Source organism: Peromyscus californicus, unplaced genomic scaffold (assembly GCF_007827085.1).
Source record: "Peromyscus californicus insignis strain IS unplaced genomic scaffold, ASM782708v3 Scaffold_15__1_contigs__length_86483966, whole genome shotgun sequence".
Classification (NCBI taxonomy): domain Eukaryota; kingdom Metazoa; phylum Chordata; class Mammalia; order Rodentia; family Cricetidae; genus Peromyscus; species Peromyscus californicus.
The window spans coordinates 1,383,461-1,407,201 of NW_026294447.1; the positions used below are offsets into that span (position 1 = coordinate 1,383,461).

A 23,741-nucleotide genomic window follows, 5' to 3' on the forward strand; every position below is an offset into this window, starting at 1 on the left:
GTTTAATAATAGTTATATAAACATGTACACAGAGTTGAATCCAAGTTATATACATATACATGTAAAATTAAAGCTAGCTTACATTTATACATGGGTTAAATCCAAGTCACATGCATATACACACACAGATATATGAAACAGAAGTTGAGTAAATAAGAAAGGGAGAACCAGTGTGTGCTGAGTGAGATGAAGCTGGCTTCTCCTTCTCTGCCTTTTACATTATAGCAAACAGACAGGACATTTAAAGAGAAAGAAACAGACATAGACAGGTCTTTGTAGCAAAGAAAAAGTGGAGAATTCTTTCTCGGTTCCCTGACTGTCTGGTCTGAAGAATACTGAAGGCAAAGCTGTTGGTGAGTGAAAAAAATCTGCCACGGGTGGAGCAGCCTCTAATCGTGGATGTCCCCAGGACTAAGGGAGGACCGAACAAGGACCAATCCATTCAGAGAATCCTCATCACACCCAGTGGGGGTTGAGCTTAGCTTGGTTAAGCCAGAGGAGGCTTTTGGTGCCTGGTATCAGGTCTTTCATAGAGGCCAGAAGGCAAGGACAAAAACCAAGCTCTAAGAGGGGTCTTATCCATAGGAAAAGGTCAGGAATGGTGTCACAAAATCTACAAGGGCCTAAAGGAGTTGTGGGATTATGGGCAGCTCCCGAAGGGGTGTGATAACCCAGTTGAAGCTTACAGAATTGCTACTGGTGGATGGGGTGGTGAGCCATCAGTGAGCTGGAAAGTGGGCCTGTTGTGGTCCAGGGTCCCAGCATGCCTCAGACTGAGGAACTGCCAGGAGAGCCTCCTGAGTTTTCACAGAACCAATGCTGTATTTTAAAAATGGCGCAGCAGCAGCCTTGGCAGATGGAGCCAAAGGGCATGGCGGAAAGTCACTCACACCATGCAGATGGCACTCTCGTGGAGAGTTTAATAGTGGTGAAGGGGAAGGAAGAGGGGAGAGAGGAAGGGAGCATAGAGCTGCCTCGTGGGAAGAGAGAGGGAGGGAGAGAGAGAGAGAAAGGGGGGGGGGAAGAGAGAGAAGGTGGGTGGGGCCCCACCTGTTATGAGGGGACTTTCAAGCATGCCCGGAGAGACCACTTAGCAGTGAGCTCATGAAGTTGTCAGGACCCTGTTGCACGAATCCTAAATGGTCTTACAATAAAAACCTGAAGCCAGATATCAGGGTGAAAGCTGAAAGATCAGGGAAGCAAAGAAGCCACAGCCACCATCTCTTACCTCACCAACTCCTCAGCCTGAAAGAGCCAGAGTTCCTGTCTCCTTCCGCCTTATGTTCCTTTCTCTGCCGAGCCATATCTGTAAGAATGATAAGCAGCACTAATTACCGGCACTGGTTACTGCACAGAAAGGTCACAAGGCATGGCCAGGACTACCGAGTATCAGAGCTTTATTAGGAGGAAGAGGGGTGGGCGGGGGGCTGGGGGGGGGGGAGAACCATGCCTGGGGAAGGAGCACATTCAGAGAGAGAAAGATGGTAGGGGGAAGAGAGAACAGAACCGAGAGAGAAGGTGGGGTCTGAGTCACAGCTCATTAAGACACAGGTGGGCTTACAGAGCAATGCCATGCATGTGTAGATTGCATGACCACAATGCATGTACGTAATCACCAGGGCACACTTATGGCATAAGACACAAGACCCCTTGTCTAGTTCCTGAACTGCGCATGTGCAGTCATGCAGCTGGAGTGAGGACAGAATTCTAACAATTATCACTTCTAGTGCTGGGATTAAAGGTGTGTGATCCCAAGTGCTAGAATTAGAGTGTGCCACCACTGCCTGGCTCTGTTTCTCTTTTAGAATGGATTAATCTCACATAGCCCAATGTGGCCTTGAACTCACAGAAATTAGGATTAAAGGCATGTGCCACCACTGCCTGACCTCTATGGCTAGCTCTGTCCTCTGATCTTCAGGCAAGCGTTATTTCTTAGATTACAAATATATCACCACAGGACCCTGAGCTGCCAAGGTATTGGCCAGGTCCCCAAGGGATGAGTCTGAATGCCAACAGTTTGACACCAAGGGGCTTATTTTTGTACACATTTAAACCAACAAGTTTCCATGTGACAGTTATAACAGCAAAGCTTTAGGCATGGCTGCATTGAAACTCCTTTGCAAAGTACATCTCTTTAACAAAGCACCTGTGTTGTTTTTCCACATGAATGGGTTCTATTGACTGAGAAACAGGGCTCAGGAGAAAGGCAAGGGAGGAAGGGTTTGTAATAGCATAAGAATGAGTTCTATTGACTGAGTAACAGTGCTCATGATTCTGGGGTATTGATGGGGCTGGCTTTACAGAATAGGAAAGATTACTAGGTGTTAACACATGCATTCACAGCTTTATGGATGGAAAATAGGTGTCAGTTTCTTCCATTGGTGAGAAAAAGCCTGAGTGTTTAACAATTCTGGTTTTTCTAGTGCTTATCTGTGAGCTCATGCCCTCTACACAGCACCATTTGTTGAAGATGTTTTTTTTTCTCCAGTATGTGTTTCTGGCTTCTTTATGAAAAATCAGGTATCCATAGGTGTGTGGACTTATTTATTTCTGGGTCTTCAGTTCTTTTCCACTGATCAATGTGTCTGTTTTTGTACCAGTGCTATGCTGTTTTTATTACTATAACCCTGTAATATAACTTAAAACCAGGATGGTGATACCTCCAGCAATTCTTTTATTATTCAGGATTGTTTTAGTTATTCTAGATTTTTTTTGTATGTATATGTTTCCATATAAATCTGAAAATTGTCCTTTCAAGATATGTGAAGAATTGTGTTGGAATTTTGATAGGGATTAAATTGAATCTGTAGATTACTTTGGGTGTGAAGGCCATTTTTACTATATTAATCCTACTGATCCATGATCATGGGAGATCTTTCCATCTTCTGATATATTCTTGTATTTCTTTCTTTAGTGTCTTGAAATTTTTATCATTCAAGTCTTTCATTTGCTTGGCTAGAGTTACCCCAAGATATTTTATATTATTTGAGGCTTGTTAAAGATGTTGTTTCCCTGATTTCTTTCTTGGTCCATTTGTCATTTGTATATTAGAGGGCTACTGACTTTTGTGAGTTAATTTTGTACTTGTTGGGTCCTGGGGACATGCAAATAAGAGGGAACAAACCACTGAAGTCTATTAACCCATAGCAAACTTTATTCCAGACACCTTGAGGTAAAAAACTTCTAGCTAGCCAGGGCCACAGGCAGAATTCCGGCTTCTGACATGGTGACACTGAGAGAAGGTTTCAAGCCTCTTCTTATAGTAAAAACCAAGCAGCAGGGGGTGGGTCAGTGTGGTTTACAGTCTTGAGGTTAGGCCTTGAGTCACATCACTCCAAGATTTACAGCTTTTGATTACAGGCTGTTAGTTCAAGATATTTGTGAAAGCCTGTGGCTGTCTTGACACAGCTGTCTTCCCATATAGCTGAAAGGAACACAGCACAGAGGGTCACTGAGAGGAAACTGTTAAAGGTTAAGGGAATGTAGGATGGGGTCACATAGAGGCAATTGTTAAAAATTAACCTTTGTCCACAGTAGCTGTCAGCTCCAACTTTCCCAGAATATATGTATAGGCTATACAATTTCTCATATTCCTGGGGTCTTCATTCCCCCCTTGCGTTTATACCAGAATCAAACACTTGATTCCTCTGAATCTGTATATGAGCCTGATTCTGAGTCCGAATCTCAATCTGTGTCTGCAATGGTTCTATGTTGAAAGCAGAGAATCAAGAGTTCTACTGAAAAAAATGCAGTTTTTTACAAATCTAATCAGCACATCGATTACACATGGACCAGCCATTAAGAGTATCAAAAGAATAAGCAATGGACCAGCAATGGAGGACAATAGGGTTGTTAGACAAGGGGACCAATCAAAAGCTTATGGAACCAAAAAAATGATTGTTGTCTTTGATAGGAATTCTAGCCACGCCCCCATGACCGTACATGCACTGGTGAGACACTTGGTCACTTCTGGGTCCATGCATCCTATGTAATTCATGCTCTGTGTGGTCAAGTCATTTGCACGTGATAACATAATCTATGTGCATGCGTGGTATAGCCACGTGGGCCCATATGTGCATGCGCGGGGAAGTCCATAAAAGGTGGATCCCATGTACTCTCGCTCTCTTCTGCACATATCTCTCAAACAGGCCTGAGCACACCCTTTCCCGTCCCTCCCTTCCCCTAATAAACTCTTATAGTGGGTTTTGTTGTACCTTCTGACTTCCTCTCAGGGTAAATAGCGCCGCATAAAACTAACAGTCTCCATTTACCATGGTCTCCTATTCCTTGTTCTCCCTCTCTGTTGTTGATCCAGCTGGGATCTCCCGCTCCCCCAAGCTCTCTTTCCCTCGACCCTCGCCTTTCATTACCCCCACTCATGTCCAGGCTGTTCATGTAGATCTCATTCCATTTCTCTGTCATTGGGCGATCCCTGTGTCTTTCTTGGGGTCCTGTTTTCCGGGTAGCCTCCCTGGTGATGTGAGTAGCAGACAATTCATCCTTGTTTCATGTCTAGTATCCTGCTATGAGTGAGTACATACCATGTTTGTCTTTCTGAGTCTGGGTTACCTCACTCAGGATGATTTTTTCTAGATCCATCCATTTGTCTGCAAACCTCATGATGCCATTGTTTTTTTCTGCTGAGTAGTATTCCATTGTGTATATGTACCACATTTTGTTTATCCATTCTTCAGTTGAAGGGCATCTGGGTTGTTTCCATGTTCTGGCTATTACAAACAATGCTGATATGAACATAGCTGAACAAGTGCTCTTATGGTGTGGTTGAGCATTTCTTGGGTATATGCCCAAGAGTGGTATAGCTGGATCTTGGGGGAGATTGATTCCCAATTTTCTAAGAAAGCGCCATATTGATTTCCAAAGTGGTTGTACAAGCTTGCATTCCCACCAGCAGTGGAGGAGAGTTCCCCTAGCTCCACATCCTCTCCAGCATAAGGTGTCTTCAGTGTTTTTGATCTTAGCCATTCTGACAGGCGTAAGGTGGTATCTCAGAGTTGTTTTGATTTGCATTTCCCTGATGATTAGGGATGATGAGAGAACAGGAAGAAGCAAAGTGCTAGAGAGGCCCACAGAAATCCACAAAGATACCCACACAACAGACTGCTGGCAATGGTCGAGAGACAGCCCGAACTGACCTACTCTGGTGATGGGATGGCCAAACACCCTAATTGTTGTGCTAGAAACCTCATCCAACTACTGAGGGATCTGGATGCAGAGATCCATGACTAGGCCCTGGGTGGATCTCTGGGAGTCCAATTAACGAGAATGAGGAGGGTTTATATGAGCGAGAATTGTTGAGACCAAGGTTGGATAAAGCACAGGGACAAATAGCCAAAGGAATGGAAACACATGAACTATGAACCAATGCCTGAGGGGTCCCCACTGGATCAGGCCCTCCGAATGGGTGAGACAGTTGATTGGCTTGATCTGTTTGGGAGGCATCCAGGCAGTGGGACCAGATCTTGTGCTCATTGCATGAGTTGGCTGTTTGAAACCTGGGGCCTATGCAGGATTGTTTGGCTCGGCCTGGGAGGAGGGGACTAGACCTACCTGGACTGAGTCTACCAGGTTGACCTCAGTCTGTGGGGAAGGCTTTGCCCTGGAGGAGATGGGAATGGGGGGGGGTGGTTGGGGGGAAGGTGAGGGGGACGGGAGGGGGGAGAACAAGGGAATCCGTGACCGATATGTAGAACTGAATTGTATTGCAAAATAAATTAAAATAAATTAAAAAAAAAAAAAAAAACTAACAGTCTCTCTTTTTGTCTTTTGAGGAGACTTACTTCGAGCTCTTGAAGGGTGCTTCTAAGGATGCCTGAGTGGTTAGCATAGAAACAACAGGATTCACCCAAGGCAGTACATAGAGCTCCTTGCTTTAGGAATAGTAAATCTAGTCCCCTTCTGTTTTGTAGAACCATTTGTGCTAAAGAGTCTACCTGTTGTTCAACGTATGAGGTTGCAGAATAGGTCTTTTTCCATGGCCTCAGAGAGACTGTTGTAACTGGCTTGGTTAGTAATCAGTGATACTGCTCCCAGGGCAGCAGAACCTGCAATACCCACCATTGTGTGGACGAGGATTGGGGCTCATCTCTTATGTCGTACCCCTAGGGAGGAGTCTAAATGTTCCCTGCCAGCTGAGTCATTATAATAATATATTTGTGGGGCAATTTGTACTAAGAAACAAAGTTCCAGTTGTTTTCTGGCATCTCGAGCAATACAGGATCTGGTAATGTTATCAGTAAATTGGTGGTGGCCAGGGCAGCCTCCTTGGCTGTATGGTCTGCTGTGCTGTTGCCCTGGGCTTCATAAGAGTTTCCTTTCTGATGCCCTGGGCAATGGATGATGGTCAATCTTTTTGCGAGCCAGAGGGCAGACAATAAGTCTAGGATCTCTTGTTTATTTTTAATAGTTTTTCCTTCAGCAGTTAGCAAGCCTCTTTCTCTGTAGATGGCCCTGTTGACATGTGCTGTGTCAAAAGCATAGTGGCTCTCTGTATAAACATGGATAGTTTTTTGTCTTGTTCTAGTTGTAAGTCCTTGGTTAGGGCAATCAGCGCAGCCTTTTGTGCTAAGGTGCCAGAGAGCAAGGATGTGACCCAGATCTGAGGGTGTTGCTGTTGCCACCCCTGCATACCTGATTCCTTTCCAAATGAAGCTGCTGCCATCTCCATCCGCCCAGAGAATGTCAGTCAAGTCCAGATACTACAATTTCAAGTACTTGTAGTATCTCTGTGCAGTCATGGATGATGTCCAATTCCAGCTTAGGCAGCAAGTTTTCTGGGTTGAGCAAGATGCGTGGGAGGAACCTAATGCAAGGGGGTTGAGGAGCAAGGCCCTGTAGTGTGTCATCTGGGCATTGGTCATCCACCAGTTAGGAGCATTTTTGAGAACCTCCTCTATGGAGTTGGGGATAGTTATGGCTATACGCTGCCCCTGTGTCAACCTGTCAGCATCCTTGACTAAGAGGGCTGCAGCTATGGTGATATGGAAGCAGCTGGGTTAGCCAGAGGCTACTGGGACCAATCGCTTGGATAAATAGGCTGCCAGCTGCTTCCAGGGTCCAAGAGACTGAGTCAGGACCCCCTTAGTCACCTCTGCTTTTTCATCTATGAATAGTTAGAAGGGCTTATTTATATACAGCAGGGGCCTTTAGCAGAGCTTCCTTTATGGCTTTAAAGGCTCCTAAAGGAGAGGAAGGACTCCTCAGCCCCATGAGTGGCCTCATATAGGAGTTTGGCCATTTCAGCAAATCCCAGTATCCAGAGTCAGCAGAATCCTGCTGAGCCTAGAAATGCTCAGATCTGTCTCTGGGTATTAGGGGCAGGAATAGCCAGGATAGTCTGTTTTGGCGCAGGTGACAGCCACCTCTTACCTTCTGTTAGAATGTATCCCAGGTGTCTGACTTCTGAGACACAGACCTGGGCCTTTTTAGCTCACACTTTATATCCTAGCTGATCTAAGGCCTGTAGTAACTCTCTGGTTTCCTATAAGCAAAAGTCCTGATCCTTGGAAGCAATCAAGAGATCATCCACATACGGAAGGAGGCTTACCTCAGGGTGTGAGGTCTGGGACTCCCTCAAGTCATAATGAAGGACTTCATCAATGATGGTTGGGGAGTTCTTGAATGAATCTGTAGATTGCTTTTGGTGCAAAGGCCATTTTTACTATATTAATCCTACTGATCCATGACCATAGGAGAGTTTTCCATCTTCTGATATATTCTTCTATTTCTTTTTTCAGTGTCTTGAAATTTTTATCATACAAGTCTTTCATTTGCGTGGCTAGAGTTACCCCAAGATATTTTATATTATTTGAGGCCTGTTAAAGATGTTGTTTCTGTTGTGACCTGGGCGTGAGACACCCCCCCCCCCCCAAGAGACCACCAGAGGCATGAACTCACCAAAATGCAAAAGCAAGGTTTATTGAAGCAGTTCAAGCTGCAGCAGGGACCTTGTCAAGCCATCCAACACAGTAGAGGCTGGAGGAGGTGTCCGCACCCCTAAAAACCACAAGGTTACATCATTTTGGGGTGCTAGTATGGGTACAATTCTGATTGACTCAAGTTTTAGGGGCTTTTCAGAATTTCTGTGTTATCTTACTTTGTATTTTTAACCGGTTGTTTGTCAAACTTTATAGACTACCTCTCGCATTGGAGCATTCTGTGGTTAATCAGTTGCTACCAGATGGCTCTTCAAACATCCTGACTTTGTCCTGGGACCTATGTCAGCAGCTCTGAGAATTTGGAAACTCAGGCCTGTTTCAAGCTAGGGGGAGGGGCTTGCTTGAAGTGAGGGTGTTTTGGTTCTTCAGTTTCTTTCAGATTTCTTTCCCAGACCATTTGTCATTTGTATATCAGAGGACTACTGATTTTTTTTTTTTTTTTAGTTAATATTGTACCCAGCTACTTTGCTTAAAGTGTTTATTACCTGTAGGAGTTCCCTGGTAGAACTTTTAGGGTCACTTATGTATATTACCATATCATTTGCAAGTAGTGATATTTTGACTTCCTTCTTTCCAATTTGTCTCCCCTTGATGTCCTTCAGTTTCATTATTGGTCTAGCTAAGACTTTAAATACTATATCGAATAGGTATGGAAGGAGTGGGCAACCTTGTCTTGTTCCTGATGTTAATGGAATTGCTTTGAGTTTCTTTCCATTTAAGTTGATGTTGGCTGTGGGCTTTCTGTAAACTGCCTTTATTATATTGAGGTATGTCTGTTGTATCCCTAATCTCTCCAAGACTTTTATTATGAAGAGGTATTGAATTTTGTCACAGGCCTTTTCTGTATCTAATGAGATGAGCTTGTGGTTTTTGTCTTTCCATTTGTTTATATGGTGGGTTACATTTATAAATTTGTGTATGTTGTACCATCCCTACATCTCTAGGATAAAGCCCACTTGATCATGGTGGATGATTTTTTTTAATATGTTCTTAGATTTGGTTTGTAAGTATTTTATTGAGAAATTTTGTATCTGTTCATAAGGGAAACTGGTCTGTAATTCTCTTTCTTTGTTGAGTCTTTATGTGGCTTTGGCATCCTGGTAACTGTGGCCTCATAAAAATGAATTGGGCATGTGCCTTCTGTTTCTGCTTTGTGGAATAATTTGGGGAATATTTATTTGTATTAACTCTTCTTTGAAAATCTGGTATAATTCTGCACTAAAACCATCTGGCCCTGGGACTTTTTTGGTTGGGAGACTTTTAATGAATGCTTCTAGTTCACTGGTGGTTATAAGTCTGTTTAATTGCCTATCTGATCTTTATTTAACTTTGGTAAGTGATATGTATAGAGAAAATTTTCCATTTCTTTTATATTTTCAAATTTGGTAGATTACAGGGTTTTAAAGTATGTCTTTATGATTCTCTGAATTTCCTCCATGTCTGTTGTTATGTCCTCCTTTTCATCTCTAACTATTAATTTAGATCTTCTCTCTCTTTTTAGTTAGTTTGCAAAAGGATTTGTCAATCTTATATAGAGTTTCTCAAATAACCAACTTTTTGTTTCATTGGTTCTTTGTACTATTTTTGTTGTTTCTATTTTGTTGATTTCAGTCCTCAGTTTATTTCTCACTATCTAACTTCTTCTTTTGTGTGATTTCTTCTTTTTGTTTTAGAGCTTTCAGGTGTGTTGTTAAGTTACTAATATGAGATCTCTTCAATTTTTAGGTTAAGGTGGATGTGTAGACTCTTCTAAGTGCTGATTGATTTTTGACATAGTATAGGAAAAGAGGATTTTTTTTCCCACTTCACATACTTCACATGACAGTTTTAGAACATAACTTGATTTCAAGTTAGAAATCTGCCCTTGCTGTAAGTCAAAATAAATGAGTTCTTTAACCTGGTATCAAGAAGTCTTTGGTTGACTTCATAACATGTATGATGGGTTACAACTTTAACAAAGTAGGATTGCCTTTTATAAAAAATTAAAATTGCTAAAGCTCTTTTAAATTCTATTTTATTACAAATAAAAATTGAAAAAGTAGAGGTTGAAGTTAATTTTGAGTATATGTGTGTGTGTGTGTGTGTGTGTGTGTGTGTGTGTGTGTGTGTGTGTATGAATATTTGTCAAAAGAAAGAAAAAAGAAAAAGTAGCAATTGCTTTTTTCATGGTTCATTTGGATTATAGAGCTGCAGGAAGAGGCATTTAGCTCTGTCTCCTAAAAAGCCAGTCAGTGTTCCATATACTTGAGATCTGTGCCAGCTCTGTAGTGAGCTATGTTATGTTCTGGTCAGGTTTGCCTTTGGATAATAATGTTATAGAGAATTAGTTTATAATGGAATCATCATGAGAATGGGTGATGCATGGGTTTTTTCCCTTAATCCTAAACTGTAACTGATAGAGATTAATTTAATAAGGTAGTTCATATGCCTTCCCTTAAACTATGTATTTAGAAGTAAAGATCAAGAAAGGGAAATTAATATTACTTCTTATTGCTTTCTCATACATAATATAATCATGGGCAAATTTTTTTTTTGTTGTTGTTGTTTTGTTTTTTCGAGATAGGGTTTCTCTGTGTAGTTTGGGTGCCTGTCCTGGATCTTGCTCTATAGACCAGGTTGGCCTCGAACTCACAGAGATCCCCCTGGCTCTTCCTCCCGAGTGCTGGGATTAAAGGCATGCGCCACCACTGCCCGACCAGCAATTTCTTCTAAAAAGACTATGAAAAATAAGATGATGACTGCCTCTTTCCACCTCTTATTTCCAGAGATATTAAGATGGCTATGGGATACAAACAAGGTTTTCTCCTGTCTTTACTTGCTTTCAAAATTATTACTTATTTGAGTGTTTGAATTCAGAAAAGCCTATTGACAGTTGCCAGTGTTATTGAAGTTACTATGATGTGTCAGATGACAGGGCACATGGGGCATTTGGGGCATGCATGCCTCAAGGGCCCATCAGCCATGTGTCTTAAAAGAGATGGTCTTCAGAAGACTAATTGGAGTTAGCATTGAGGTGTTATTTCTATGGAGATTTCTTGTGCCTGAAGTCCAAAGTTTTATATCTAACAGTGACCTGAATACTTCCATTTAACATTTTCTTTGTCTTCAGGATATGCATTTCCTCTTGGTTAAAAAAATTAAATAATAAAAGATACAATCTGTCATCTTCGTATGTCTTTTTATGTTGAATTTTTACAGCTCTCTACTCAAGGAGATGCAAGCCAGGTGATTGGGCCTCTCACTGAAGGACAGAAGAGAAATGTAGGAGTGGTGAATTCACTGTTTAAGTTGCACCAAGCAGTAACAAAGGTAACCTTTATCTTTATTTTATAAAGATAAATATTTAGAAGGCCCAAAGGATGGTGAACCTCCAAGCCATATTTGGTGGTGCATGCCCATAATCACAGCACTTGGGAGGCTAAGGCAGAAGCATCGGGAGGTAAATGAGCTACATGGCAAGACCCTTTTGACAAACAAAACAAGAGAGAAAAGGAGCAACCACAACGACAAAGATCAAAACATAATCTTTAGCATTAATTTTCATGCGCTATCTCATATTTTGGGGTAATTTTTTAAAGTTCTTTTATCACTTTGTACTTCTGAAACATGTATTTCATACATTAAATGAAAGATATTCTAAAGAATTAGCAGCCGGACGGTGGTGGCTCATGACTTTAATCCCAGCACTCAGGAGGCAGAGCCAGGTGAGTTTGAGGCCAGCCTGGTCTACAGAGTGAGATCCAGGACAGGCTCCAAAGCTACACAGAGAAATCCTGTCTAGAAAAAACAAAAACAAAAACAACAACAACAAAAAAGAATTAGCAGGTAGGTTTCAGAAACATAAAATGACAAGATATGTTTAAGAGTACACATTCCACTTCCTTTAATCATTTCTCTATTGCATCAGAGGCTATTAATATGGTTTTAGTTAGCCTGATTTAAATGTCTTTATTGATATTTATATTGATTTGTAGAAATGCAAACATCTGATCTTTATATTTTAAATGTTTGTGAAAACAATAGTCAACCTAAAGAAAAGTGAATGTTTTTAAAGAAATAAGTAATATTTGTTCTGACCTTTTTTTTTTTAGATTTATTAATTTATTATGCATACAGTATTCTGCCTGCATGTGTCCCTGCAGGCCAGAAGAGGGCACCAGATCTCATTACAGATGGTTCTGAGCCACCATGTGGTTGCTGGGAATTGAACTCAGGACCTCTGGAAGAGCAGTTGGTGCTCTTAACCACTGAGCCATCTCTCCAGCCCTTGTTCTGACCTTTATCTTAACAGTAAAATTGAATTCCTAATGATTCAACTGTGAAATGTCTGTACTTTGTACACAAATTTTTCAATGAATTCAATTTTAATTTGTTTTTATTTTATTTTTTATTTATTTATTTTATTTTTTTAAATTTATTTTATGTGCATTGGCGTGAAGGTGCCAGATTCCCTGGAACTGGAGTTACAGACAGTTGTGAGCTGCCATGTGGGTGCTGGGAATTGAACCCGGGTCCTCTGGAAGAGCAGCCAGTGCTCTTAACCACTGAGCCATCTCTCCAGCCCCTGAATTCATTTTTAAAGCAAGTATGAGATGTTATAAAGTAATGATAATATTTTATAATGTATCTTCTGGGAAGTTTTGTCATATTATGGTCAAAATTAGTGTTTACAAAAATAAATGACTTAAGCAAAATTGTAACTGCATCAAAACTCTGTTCTAGGTGGTTGCTAGTCAGAGCTCCTTCTCATCAGCAGCTGAGCAAACTATAATGTCAGCCTTAAAGGTAAGTAAATTTATTCTTTGACTTTATAGATATCAAAGTAGTTTTAAAGTTGTTTGGCTGAGTAGAAGATACTTTCAAAGTAATTCAGTATGATCTGTATATACCCAAAGTAAGACATTGTTAATTCTTCTGGGGAAGAGATACATATGTGTTTCTATTTTCTAGAATTTAAAAATGTGGTCTTTTGCTCTCTATAGATTGTGTTTGACCTAAGACAGTCACGTATACAGCGGAGTTTTTGTAGTATCTCCTGTCTTGTAGCAGTTCCTAATGACATCCCAAAGCAGTGGTTCTTCACCAATTGACTTGTCCCTAAGTGATGTTTGACAAATATTAGAGACATTTGGGGTTGTCGTAACTCAAGGTGGGATGCTACAGGAATCTAGTGATTGGAGGCCAGGTTCTAAACATTTTGTAATGTAAAGAATAGTCCCCACAACCCAGATCTAGTGCCAAATGTCAGGAATGCCAAGGTTTAGAAATCCTATTTTTCTAGGAAAAGGTAAAGTTACAGTATATTCTCATTTTAACATATACCAAGAGAAAATACCTCTTTTCTAATACTCAAGATGTTGGGGTTTGTTTGTTTTTGTCTTGAAATAGTGTCTCACTATGTAGCCCTGACTGGCCTGGAAATCACTATGTAGATCAGGCTAGCTTTAAACTCACTGAGCTCTGCCTGCTTCTTCCTCCCATTGCTAAGACAAAAGCCATGTGCCACCATGCCTATCTTTAAAGAAGTTTTATAAACATTAATTTTTGTGTGAGATTCAGGGACTTAAGTACTTACAGTAGAAAACTCTTTAAATATCAGCCAAATTAAACATTCTTATGACAGTAATAGCCCTTCATTTAGCACCACTGCTTGCCAGATACGTGCACAGGCACATATTTAAACAGTATAGTAACCTTCCAGTTATGTAGTATTGTGCCCATTTTGTATTAGAAACAAAAAACTTCTCACAGTCTTAAGCCTGATAAACACAGATCTTAGTGGCCTAGAAGATATGTACCACTGTACTTTGCCACCTTGACTCATTCATTACTTCATAATTACTAATTAATGCCCTATTAACAGACTCTGAGACTGGACAACCTGTATATCCCATCTCAGCTATCTAACCAGCTATAATCTTGGTCAGATCAATCCGCTCTCCTTGCCTTAGTCACCAGATTTATAAAATGCTACAATATAACTATGTGTGATAACAAATGTAAACTGTTAGATTGGATTTAGATCATGGAGGAAGAGTTAAAAAATGATAGCGAGCCGGGCGGCGGTGGTGCAGGCCTTTGATCCCAGCACTCGGGAGGCAGAGCCAGGCAGATCTCTGAGTTTGAGGACAGGCACCAAAACTACAGAGAGAAACCCTGTCTCGAAAAACCAAAAAAGGAAAAAAAAAAATGATAGAGAGATGAAGGTCTACAAATAAACACTTTGACAAATGCATTCAAAGAGGAATTTAAGAACACTGGGAGAATATGTCACAAATCTTAAAGGAAAGGGGGAGTTTAGAAACCAAATATAGTCCATAGGTTCTGTGGCTAGATCCAAACAGGTAGCAGTGCAACGACATGAGTTCATGTGTGCAGAGATCTGATGTGTTGAGAATGAGAGAAGACACTTGCGTATTTTTCTGTCCTCCTTTTCCCCAGTGTGCTTATCTCGTTACTAAACCTTATGAACGCTGCCATCGTAAAATAATTGCTTTTAGTAAGTTTTTAAAAGATTGATTATCATACTGTAAGATTGGACCAGAATGACCAAACTGAAGGTTCTGTAATTCCCAGATGCCAGTAGGGAACAGAGGACATCATTTCTGTGCTCCACGTTGTCCTGTCTTCTCATGAGAGCCAGCTGACATTTTTTAATAAACACGGAGTCATTGCATTCTAACAAGCATGGGGATACGTGGCATTTAACCATTTGGCACAGTTATTCTGATCCAATTTTGGTGCATTTGTCTCATTGCAGATAGTGACTGTGTTGCTGATTTATATATGGCAATGCTTCACATCTCTTTTATTGTGTGGGTTTGATGTTCTCTAAGAGAATATTCCAGATTGTTGAGACTCTGATATTTTTATAATCATAGCTATTTTAGGAAATCCTTTTAAAATGTATAACAGACTTCCTTAGTTTGTCGAGAGCTTATGGAATGTAACATGATCTCCTTTTGTTTCCATTGGTAACTATTTATCCATGCCTGTCTTTGATATGCTGGCAGTCCCCCAGATGCTTTCTGTTTCCCCTCTTTCTCATTGTCCTAAGTGGAAGTCTCACCCAGCTATGAAGGTTTCTATTAGTTATTTAAACTGAGAGTTTTATTTCTTCCTTTTTGGTAATTATGCTGTTTTTCCACATCTTATTTCTCTTGTTATTACTACTAGTCATATACTGAACAGAACTGGGCTCCACTAATTGGTCCCTGACCTAAAAGAATTAATTTAATTAACTTTAGTAGTAGTAGTAGTAGTATAGTAATAGCTATAAGGTTTGAAATGTAATGGTGCTACTTTACAGTTTTTCATAGATGACCTTTGCCAAATTAAACATTCTCATTTATTCCTAATTCACTGGTACTTTAAAATAATCAATTGTATTGTTACATTAGGTAGTTCTTTTCTTAAACAATTGAATTAATAGTACAGTTTTGTCCCTTTATTCTATTAATAAAGTACGTTACAGTAATTGACTCTAAATCTCATGCAAAACACCTATCTTGATGTATTACCCTTGTTACATATTCCTGGGTATGGTTTACCTGAATTTTGTTAAGAGTGCTTATATCTCTATCCATAAAGGATATTGGTATATAATTTTCTTCATCACTACCTTATTATTTTATGAACTTAATACTGGTCTCAATAAATGTTTAAAAGAAGGCTTTTGTATTGCTCGCCTTTTTCCTCCAGTGATAGGTTTCATCACTGAAGCCATCTGAGCTGTGCTTTTCTTTGTAAGAAGGTTTATGACTACATATTTATCTGTTTAATAGGTAAACAACTATTCAGGTTATTTATTTACCTTTTAATGAGTTTTAAACTATGACTTGCAATGTATTTGTCTATTCATCTAAGTCATCTGGCTTGTCAGCATAATGTCCCTAAGTGTCACTTGTTATCCTTTAATATTGTAGGACTCTTAGTAATAGCCTCTGTTTCATTTTTATATTGTTGCTATGCTTTCTTTTTCTATTATTAATCTATTTAGGATTTTATCAATTTTTTCATCTTTTAAATTACAAAACAAACCAAAAAAAAAAAAAAAAAAACAACCATGCAGTGCCCATGGAGCCAGAAGAGGTTGGGAGGTCCCCTAGAACTAAAGTTCCAGACAGTTGTGAGCTGCCACGTGGGTGCTGGGAATCAAACCAAGGTCCTATAGAAGAGCAGCCAGTGTGCTTAACCAGTGAGCTGTCCCTTCGGGCCCTCACCTTATCTTTAAAGGCAGACTCTCTCACTGAACCTGGAGCTCAGCCATTGGGTAGACTGGCTGGCCGGCAAAGCCCAGAGTTCCTCCTGTCTCTGGTCTGATTGCCTACCCCTTACGGTGAGTGGAGTTAGGGACACATGCTGCCATATGAGCTTTTACATGGATACTGGAGATCCAAACACAGGTCCACACCCTATGTGGCAGGTGTTTTAACAACGGACCCCATCTTCCCGGCCCTCAACTTTCTATCTTTGACTTCTTTTGTTTTTCAAAGTTTTGTTTTGGTTTGGTTTTTATTTTGTTTTGTTTTTATTTCTTTTGAGACCTTGTATTAATGGTTTTTAGACCCTGTAACAGCCAAAATAAACATTTAAACTTGTACAACTTCCTTTGAGGCATCACAGTTTTAATCATTTATACTTTTATCTTCATTCTGCTTCAAGTACTTTGAAATTTCATTTAGTGATATTTTTTCCTTCAATCATGAATTAGTTAGAAGCTTTTTCTTTTCCTATTTCCAGAGTTTTGTTGTCATATGTATTTTACTGATTCCTAATTTAACTGATGCCAGCAAACAGGTTTTCCAGGCTGCTTGTTCTTTGAAATTTAATTAGTCTTGTTTACATGTCCCTGTGTGTTGTATTTTGAATGGGTAGAGAGATGGACTTACATGTAGTCCACATTCTAACTTGGAATGTGGTTTATTTATAAATGAACTATGTGTGCATGATAGTAATTTATAATCTACTTTTGTTGATTGTAGTGTCCTGTCACTTGTCAGGTTAACAACAAGTGTTAAAATATTCCATGTCTGGCGCACGCCTTTCAATCCCAGCATTTGGGAGGTAGAGGCAGGTGGATCTCTGAGTTTGAGGCCAGCCTGAGGGAGTTCCAGGACAGCCAAGGCTACACAGAGAATGTTAGAATTCCTAGCCACTCCTCCAGCTACATGACCTCACATGCACTGTCCAGTACCCAGGCAAGATGCTTAGTCATCCTAGGGCCTTACGTCCTACATAATCCGTGCACTGCATGGTCACGTAATCTATGCATGTGGCATAGCTAAGTAAACCCATATGCACATGTGCGGGGGGGGGGGGGGGGGGGGGGGGTGGGGGGGGGGGGGGGGGGGGGGGGGGGGGGGGGGGGGGGGGTTAAAAGCAGATTCCACCTATTCCTTCCCCTTTTTCCTGCACTTCCATAGGCCTATGCACGCCCCTTCTGTTCCCTTCCCTTAATAAACTCTTATAGTGGGTTTTGTTGTACCTCGTGGCTTTTCCTCGCATGTTAAACAGTGCCGCTTAATGAATAACATTGCACCGCTTAATAAATAACAGAGAAACCATGTCTCCGAAAAACAACAACTACAAAAGCCACACATTCAAAAAACAAAACAAGGGGTTGGGGATTTAGCTTAGTGGTAGAGCGCTTGTCTAGCAAGCACAAGGCCCTGGGTTCGATCCTCAGCTCAAAAAAATAAATAAATAAATAAATAAATAAATAAATGAATGAATGAATGAATAAATAAATAAATAAATAAATAAATAAATAAATAAATAAATAAATAAATAAAAGAAGTAAAGTATATACTTAGAAGATTTTGACTCTACCTCAGTAATTGATAGAACAAGCAAATAAAATGTCAGTAGACATGGAATTTTGTTGTTGTTTTTAAGACAGGGTTTTTCTGTGTAGCTTTGGCTGTCCTAAAACTCACTCTGTAGACCAGGCTGTCCTTGAACTCACAGAGATCCACCTGCTCTACCTTCCAAGTACTGTTGGTTTTAAATACGGTGCTTGTTACCATGTGAGAAAGGTCACAAGACACAACAAAACCTAGTATCAGAGCTTTATGGGGGGGGGGCAGTAACAGAAGAGAGTAACCAGGCCTGTGAAAGACACATGGAGGGAGAGAGAGTTGGGGAGGAGGAGAGAGCAGAACAGAGAGGAGGAGTCTGTGACCGGCTTTTTAAGGGTTCCCCTGCACATGTACAGGTAGGTTTATGGAGCTCCGCCACATATGTGCAGCTCCATGAATGTGCAGATTGCGTGACCGTAATCACACAGTGCACTGATGATGTAAGACGTCAGACCCCTTGCTTAGCTCCTAAACTGTGCATGTGCAGTCATATAACTGGAGGAGTGGCAGAATCCTAACATGTGCCACCACCACCTGGCTAAAAATGTTTTAATGAGCAGTGTTTTTACATTTACCTATACTGTGCATTTGTTCTTGAAGACTTCAATTTCCTTTTATATGAATTATGTTCTACTTTATCTTTTTTTTTTTTTTATGGTGGAGGAGAAGGCTTATTGTAGATATGAGGGAGAATCAGCCAGAGGCAGCTGGAAGAGTCATGAACGGCAGACTGAGCTGGACCATGGAAGGAGAAGGGGAAGGGGGAGTCCAGGAGGCAAAAAGGCCAAGAGACCGAAAAGGACTGTGTAAACAAAATGGATGGGTTATATAGAGATCAGAGAAGCTGGGGGAAGGGAAGGCCCAGACTAGTACTTGGGCTGGAGAACTTTGGGGTAGAGGCTGGGATGTCATCCAGGAGGACCCTCAACAGGTAGACACTGAGGGGTACTGAGAGAACCTGGCAGCCAGTTTTAGCATTGGTATTGTTAATAGGCACCTCAGTTAGCCCTTGGTCCTGGGTTGGAGACCTGACATTCCAGCCTTTTTTGTTGTTGGTTAGGGGATGATGTAATCTCTTCTATAGCTACTTCTGGTTTAAATTAGGGCATCTTTGTCAAGCTGGAATGATCCCTCTGGAATGATGATCAAAGGACAGGTCAGAGGACATCTTTACATCTGAACCTGCTGCCCAGATTCTGCAGGACCACCTGGGGGCTACGTGCTTTGGAGCCCTCCAGGAAGCAGATTTGGAAGGAACACCTGGGATACCCTGTTCTAGGCATCCCTGGAGCATCTGCTGGGACAGATGTGTAACTCTTAGAGCAACAAACTTCCTCTGTTTTTGACCCAGAATACTTTCTTTGTAGTTTCAGTCTTGAAGAATGTTTTTACAAAAACTAGGGTTTTGTTTTCTTTTAGCTCTTTACATATACTGTTCCAATATTTTCCCATCCTCCATGCCTTCCAGAGAGATGTCATCAGTCTTTACCATGGATTTCCATATTTGTGATTTTCCTCCTTCCTCAGCACCGTTTTCAAGCTTTTCTCTGTATCTCTGATTTTCAGTGGTTTGATTTTGATATAGCTAGGCAGGTTTCTTTTCAAAATTATTCTATTTGGGATGACTGAGTTTCCCAAATATATAAATTTATGCTTTTCATGATTTGGGGGGACTGTGGGATTCTTTTCTCCTCTAAATAAATTTTATTCCTCATCCTCTCTCTTCTTATGGGACTCTAGTTAGCAATATAGTTCTTCTACCCCTGCTTCAGAAGTCTAGTTATTTGTTAGTTGTCTTTTTCTCTTCTCCAGATGAGTTTCTGTTGAAAGCATCATCAATTCATTGACTTTTCTCCTCTGTTACAGATATTTTCTATTAAAGCTGTGCAGTCAATTTTAAACTTCACCTAATATAATTTTTTTTATTTAAAATTTCTATTTACTTAGTTTTATATAGCTTTACTACCTGCTAAAAACTCCATTATTATTATCTTATTATTATTATTTTGCTTTCTCTCACAGAGGATATTTCCTCATAATTTTGGAGTCTGGGTCATTTCAGGTCATCTGTTTCCTTGAGGCTTCATAAAATTTCCTAGGTTTTTATATTTGCATTCATTTTGAATATATCCTGGGCCTGGTGAATATTGTGTAAACACATAGTTTTAAATTTTTTCTTCTAAGAGTATTGATATTTTGCCTTAATAAGAAATTAATTTGGCCATACTCAAATTATACAATGTCATACCTGTCATTATTCACTACCATGCCCATATTCAGCTCACTTATTTTCCCATTAACACATGATCTCATGTAGCCCAGGTTGGCTTTAAATTTTCTGTGTATCCAAGATAGCCTGCAGCTGCTAGTCCTCTTGCTGTCATCTCCTAAGTTCTGAGATTATACTTAATAGTTCACTTCTTAAAATAGTATTGGCAAGACATATTTAGTTTATTCTGCATGAATGGGGCTTATGAGTCAGATGGAGACTAGTGCTGAGTTTAAACGTACAATTAGACATTCACCACCTCCTAGCTTCCTTCTTCCCGTAATACCCTTCTCACACACCCTAGGAGTCTAGATTGATCCAAATTTTATTACTCTTTTCTTTTGTAATAGTGTTCAGTCCTTATCACTTAGCACTTAGGAGATGTAGACAGGAATCTGAGGTCATCTTCAGTTACAAAGGGAGTTCAAGGCCAGTCTACATGAGACTCTGTCTCAAAACAACATTATTATAGTTTATCTCCAAGAAATACTCTTCCCTGTCAGAAATACAGACAAACTAAAAAATAAAAGCATGATAATCAGTATGTCAAGTAAGCTGACATGGTGGCTCTCTCTGATATAATAGACTTCAAGTCAAAATTAGAAAAGGTAAAGAAGGCCATAACACATTAATAAAAAGACACTTCCTTGAAAAGATATATCAATTCTAAATACATATGCACCAAAGCTTGGGATTTTCAGCTTCATAACAAATACTTAGGGACATAAAAGTCAAATAATTGATCCTGAAACAATAATCTTTCATCACTAGATAGGTCATCAGAAAAAAAATCAACAAAGAAACAATAGTATTAATGAAATGCAAAGTATCATTAGAGAACTCTGAAAATCCAAAATGAAGAATAATCTAGAAGAAATTAATAAATTTATAGATACATATAACTTACTAAAATTTAGTAAAAAGAATATAAACAACTTGAACAGGTCCCAACAAGATTCAAACAGTAATAGTCTACCCAACAAAGAAATTCTAAGACATATAGATTCACACCTGAATTCCCTCAGACCTGTAAAGATGTAACATCAGTGCCCCTCAAACTTTCCGTAAAATAGAAATTGAAAGAACACTACCAAATTCATTCTGAGAGGAAATGAACTGAATAGACAGTTCTCAAAAGAAGAACTAAAATGCAGTCAGATGTTGTCCCTGTAAGGAATGAGTAAGGGTAAGGAGGAGTGTGGGAAAATGAAAATTCAGTATTTATATGAGTGAAATTATCAAAGAATTAAAAGAATATAAATAGCCAATGAATATATGAAAATGTTCAACATCCTTAGCCGTCAGGAAAATACAAATTAAATCTACATTATATTCCATCCTATCCCAATCAAAATAGTCATCATGAAGAAGAGAAATGACAACTAGTGCTAATGAGGATTTAGGAAAAGATGAATGTCATACACTTATAGGTATGAATATAAATTGTTATAGCCATATATGGAAACCAATATGCAGGTTCCTAAGAAAATTGCAACTGGAACTACCATACAACTCAGCTGTACCACTCCCACATCTACTCAGAAGAATGTGAGGTAGTGAACCTCAGAGTGACATGCACATCTGCGTTCCTATCTGCACTATTCACCATCACCAAGATGTGGAACCAGCCTTAGTGCCATCTACAGATGAGAGGAGAGATAAAATGCTGCCTTATTCAGCCATAAAGAAAAATGATTTGACATTTTCAGGAAAATGGGTAGAACTGGAAAACATTAAGTCAAGCAAAATAAGCCAGAATTGAGTAAATACTGCATGTTTTCTCTGGTATATGGAGTTAGAGTCAATTATGCATACATATGAAAGTAGACATGGGCTCCTACAGTGAGAAGAGACTCTAGAGGGATGAACGAGAGGAAAAAGAATAATGGAGATACAAGAAAGACAAAATATAGCATTGTTTTCATCTGGAGAATCGAGATTTAAGTTTTATATGTACATATTAGTGTTTTCTCACATTAAGGAAAAAAATCGAATCACTCCCCCTTGGAGTCATTTAATCAAGAGGGAATTCATCTTTGAATTTTCTACTTCATGCTCCATGCCTTCTGTCCTCTGCCTGTCACATGTGTACTTGCCTGAAGGCTGTCTTGTGGATCTGTTTATCCCTGTGTCTGTGTGTGCCACTGTGTATGTCTGTCCTGGTGTGTGAGTGCTGTCTGATTGTGTATATGTTTGACACTATGTGTATCTGGTTTTGTCTGTCTTTCTGTCTGTATGTGTGTCTTCTGTCTGTGTGTTAGTGGTGTCTGTATTTCCTTATGACAGAGGGCTTCAATCTGTATGTATAGAAAGCATCACATGGGGGAAGGAATGGGATACTTTATAGAAATCTTTCTTTCTTTTCTTTTTTTTTTTTTGCAGGATGGGGGTGGGGTGGGGGTGGAACGTGGTTTCAAGACAGGGTTTCTCTTCCTATCCTGGAACTTGCTTTGTAGACCAAGCTAGCCTCAAATTCACAGAGATCCACATGCCTCTACCTCCAGAGTGCTAGGATAAACGGCATGAGCCACCACTGGCTCCAGTTGACCCAGACAACAGACATTGTTTAGCAACCAATAATCATAAATGGTTGATTTTGACCTTTATAGTAGACTTTAAGAAGTTGCTTTCAGCTTCTGTATTTGCTGCTTTTAGCAAATGATGCACGGGCATCATCTGGGTCAAGGGTGTGGAAGAGTACATAATTTAAGATTGCAGCCATGCATTAGCTTGGGTTGGAAAAGCTGATTACATGGGGAATCCAAGGCAAGTAAAATTGGTTGTCACATTGTTCTCTTAAAGACAGGTTAAGTAAACAGACTGAGTACACAGTAAGAGAACAGTCTTCAAGGTGTATTATTAACCTGTCTGTGAGGTCCAGCAAAAATTTCAGTCTCTTAGAATGTAAAAGAGATTTTCAGAATATTGCATTGCCACAGAGGACCATTTGGGAGCAGGGAAGGGACCAGTGAGAATGAGGAGTGAGAAAGAGGGATAGGGATCAGAAAGTAAAACCTAGTTTTAGTTTCCTTTTGGAAATTAACCACTTATTCTTATACTGTAGTCCTCTGAGAGCAAGGCTATAAAACCTAGGAGCCTGCCCGTTTACCCCAGAGTTCCACAGCTCTCCAAACTGCCTGTGGTATATCTCCTGAGTCCTCCAGTAGGTGCTCTTGTTTTGTATGAGATGCTCCTTCAGACCATGAGTAAGAAACGCAGCCTTTTAAAGATAGTCTTTACTTTCCTAAGGTCACTTTGCTTTCTTTTCCCAGTCTACAGCCCAAGCTCATAGGGCAGACATATGTAGAGAGTCTCAGCCACTCTACTTGTTCACCCAAAGACAGTCTTCTGAACTTGCCTGAGTTTCTCTGTGTATAAATTATTTTGCATGGAATATAATTTGAAGAGAATAAAAATTCTTTGGAGAAGTAATAACTTACTTGTAAGTAAAATCACCACCTCCTCCAAAGGCACATATTCTTTTTGTCCTCTGATTGGCACTTGGCATCAATATGTGCGGTAATCTCTGGGCTCACTGACTCTCTTGTTTTTTTTCCTGTCACAAAAGCTGGTGACTGCCAAATCTAACCAAAACATCTCAGGAAGTACAAATTTAAATATCTCTGTACCTACCTAATAGCCCAGCTGATTTTTGCA

The 23,741-nt window shown here is 40.0% G+C and overlaps 1 protein-coding gene across 1 annotated transcript in view; it reads left to right on the forward strand.

Annotated features, from left to right (window-relative positions):
• The window catches only part of Cog5 (component of oligomeric golgi complex 5), a 328,259-nt gene that overhangs the window by 263,242 nt on the left and 41,276 nt on the right, over window positions 1–23,741 (forward strand). The window contains exons 15-16 of the mRNA XM_052738280.1: window positions 11,154–11,264; window positions 12,678–12,740. Coding sequence (XP_052594240.1) covers window positions 11,154–11,264; window positions 12,678–12,740 — 174 coding nt within the window. The remainder of the gene's footprint in view (window positions 1–11,153; window positions 11,265–12,677; window positions 12,741–23,741) is intronic.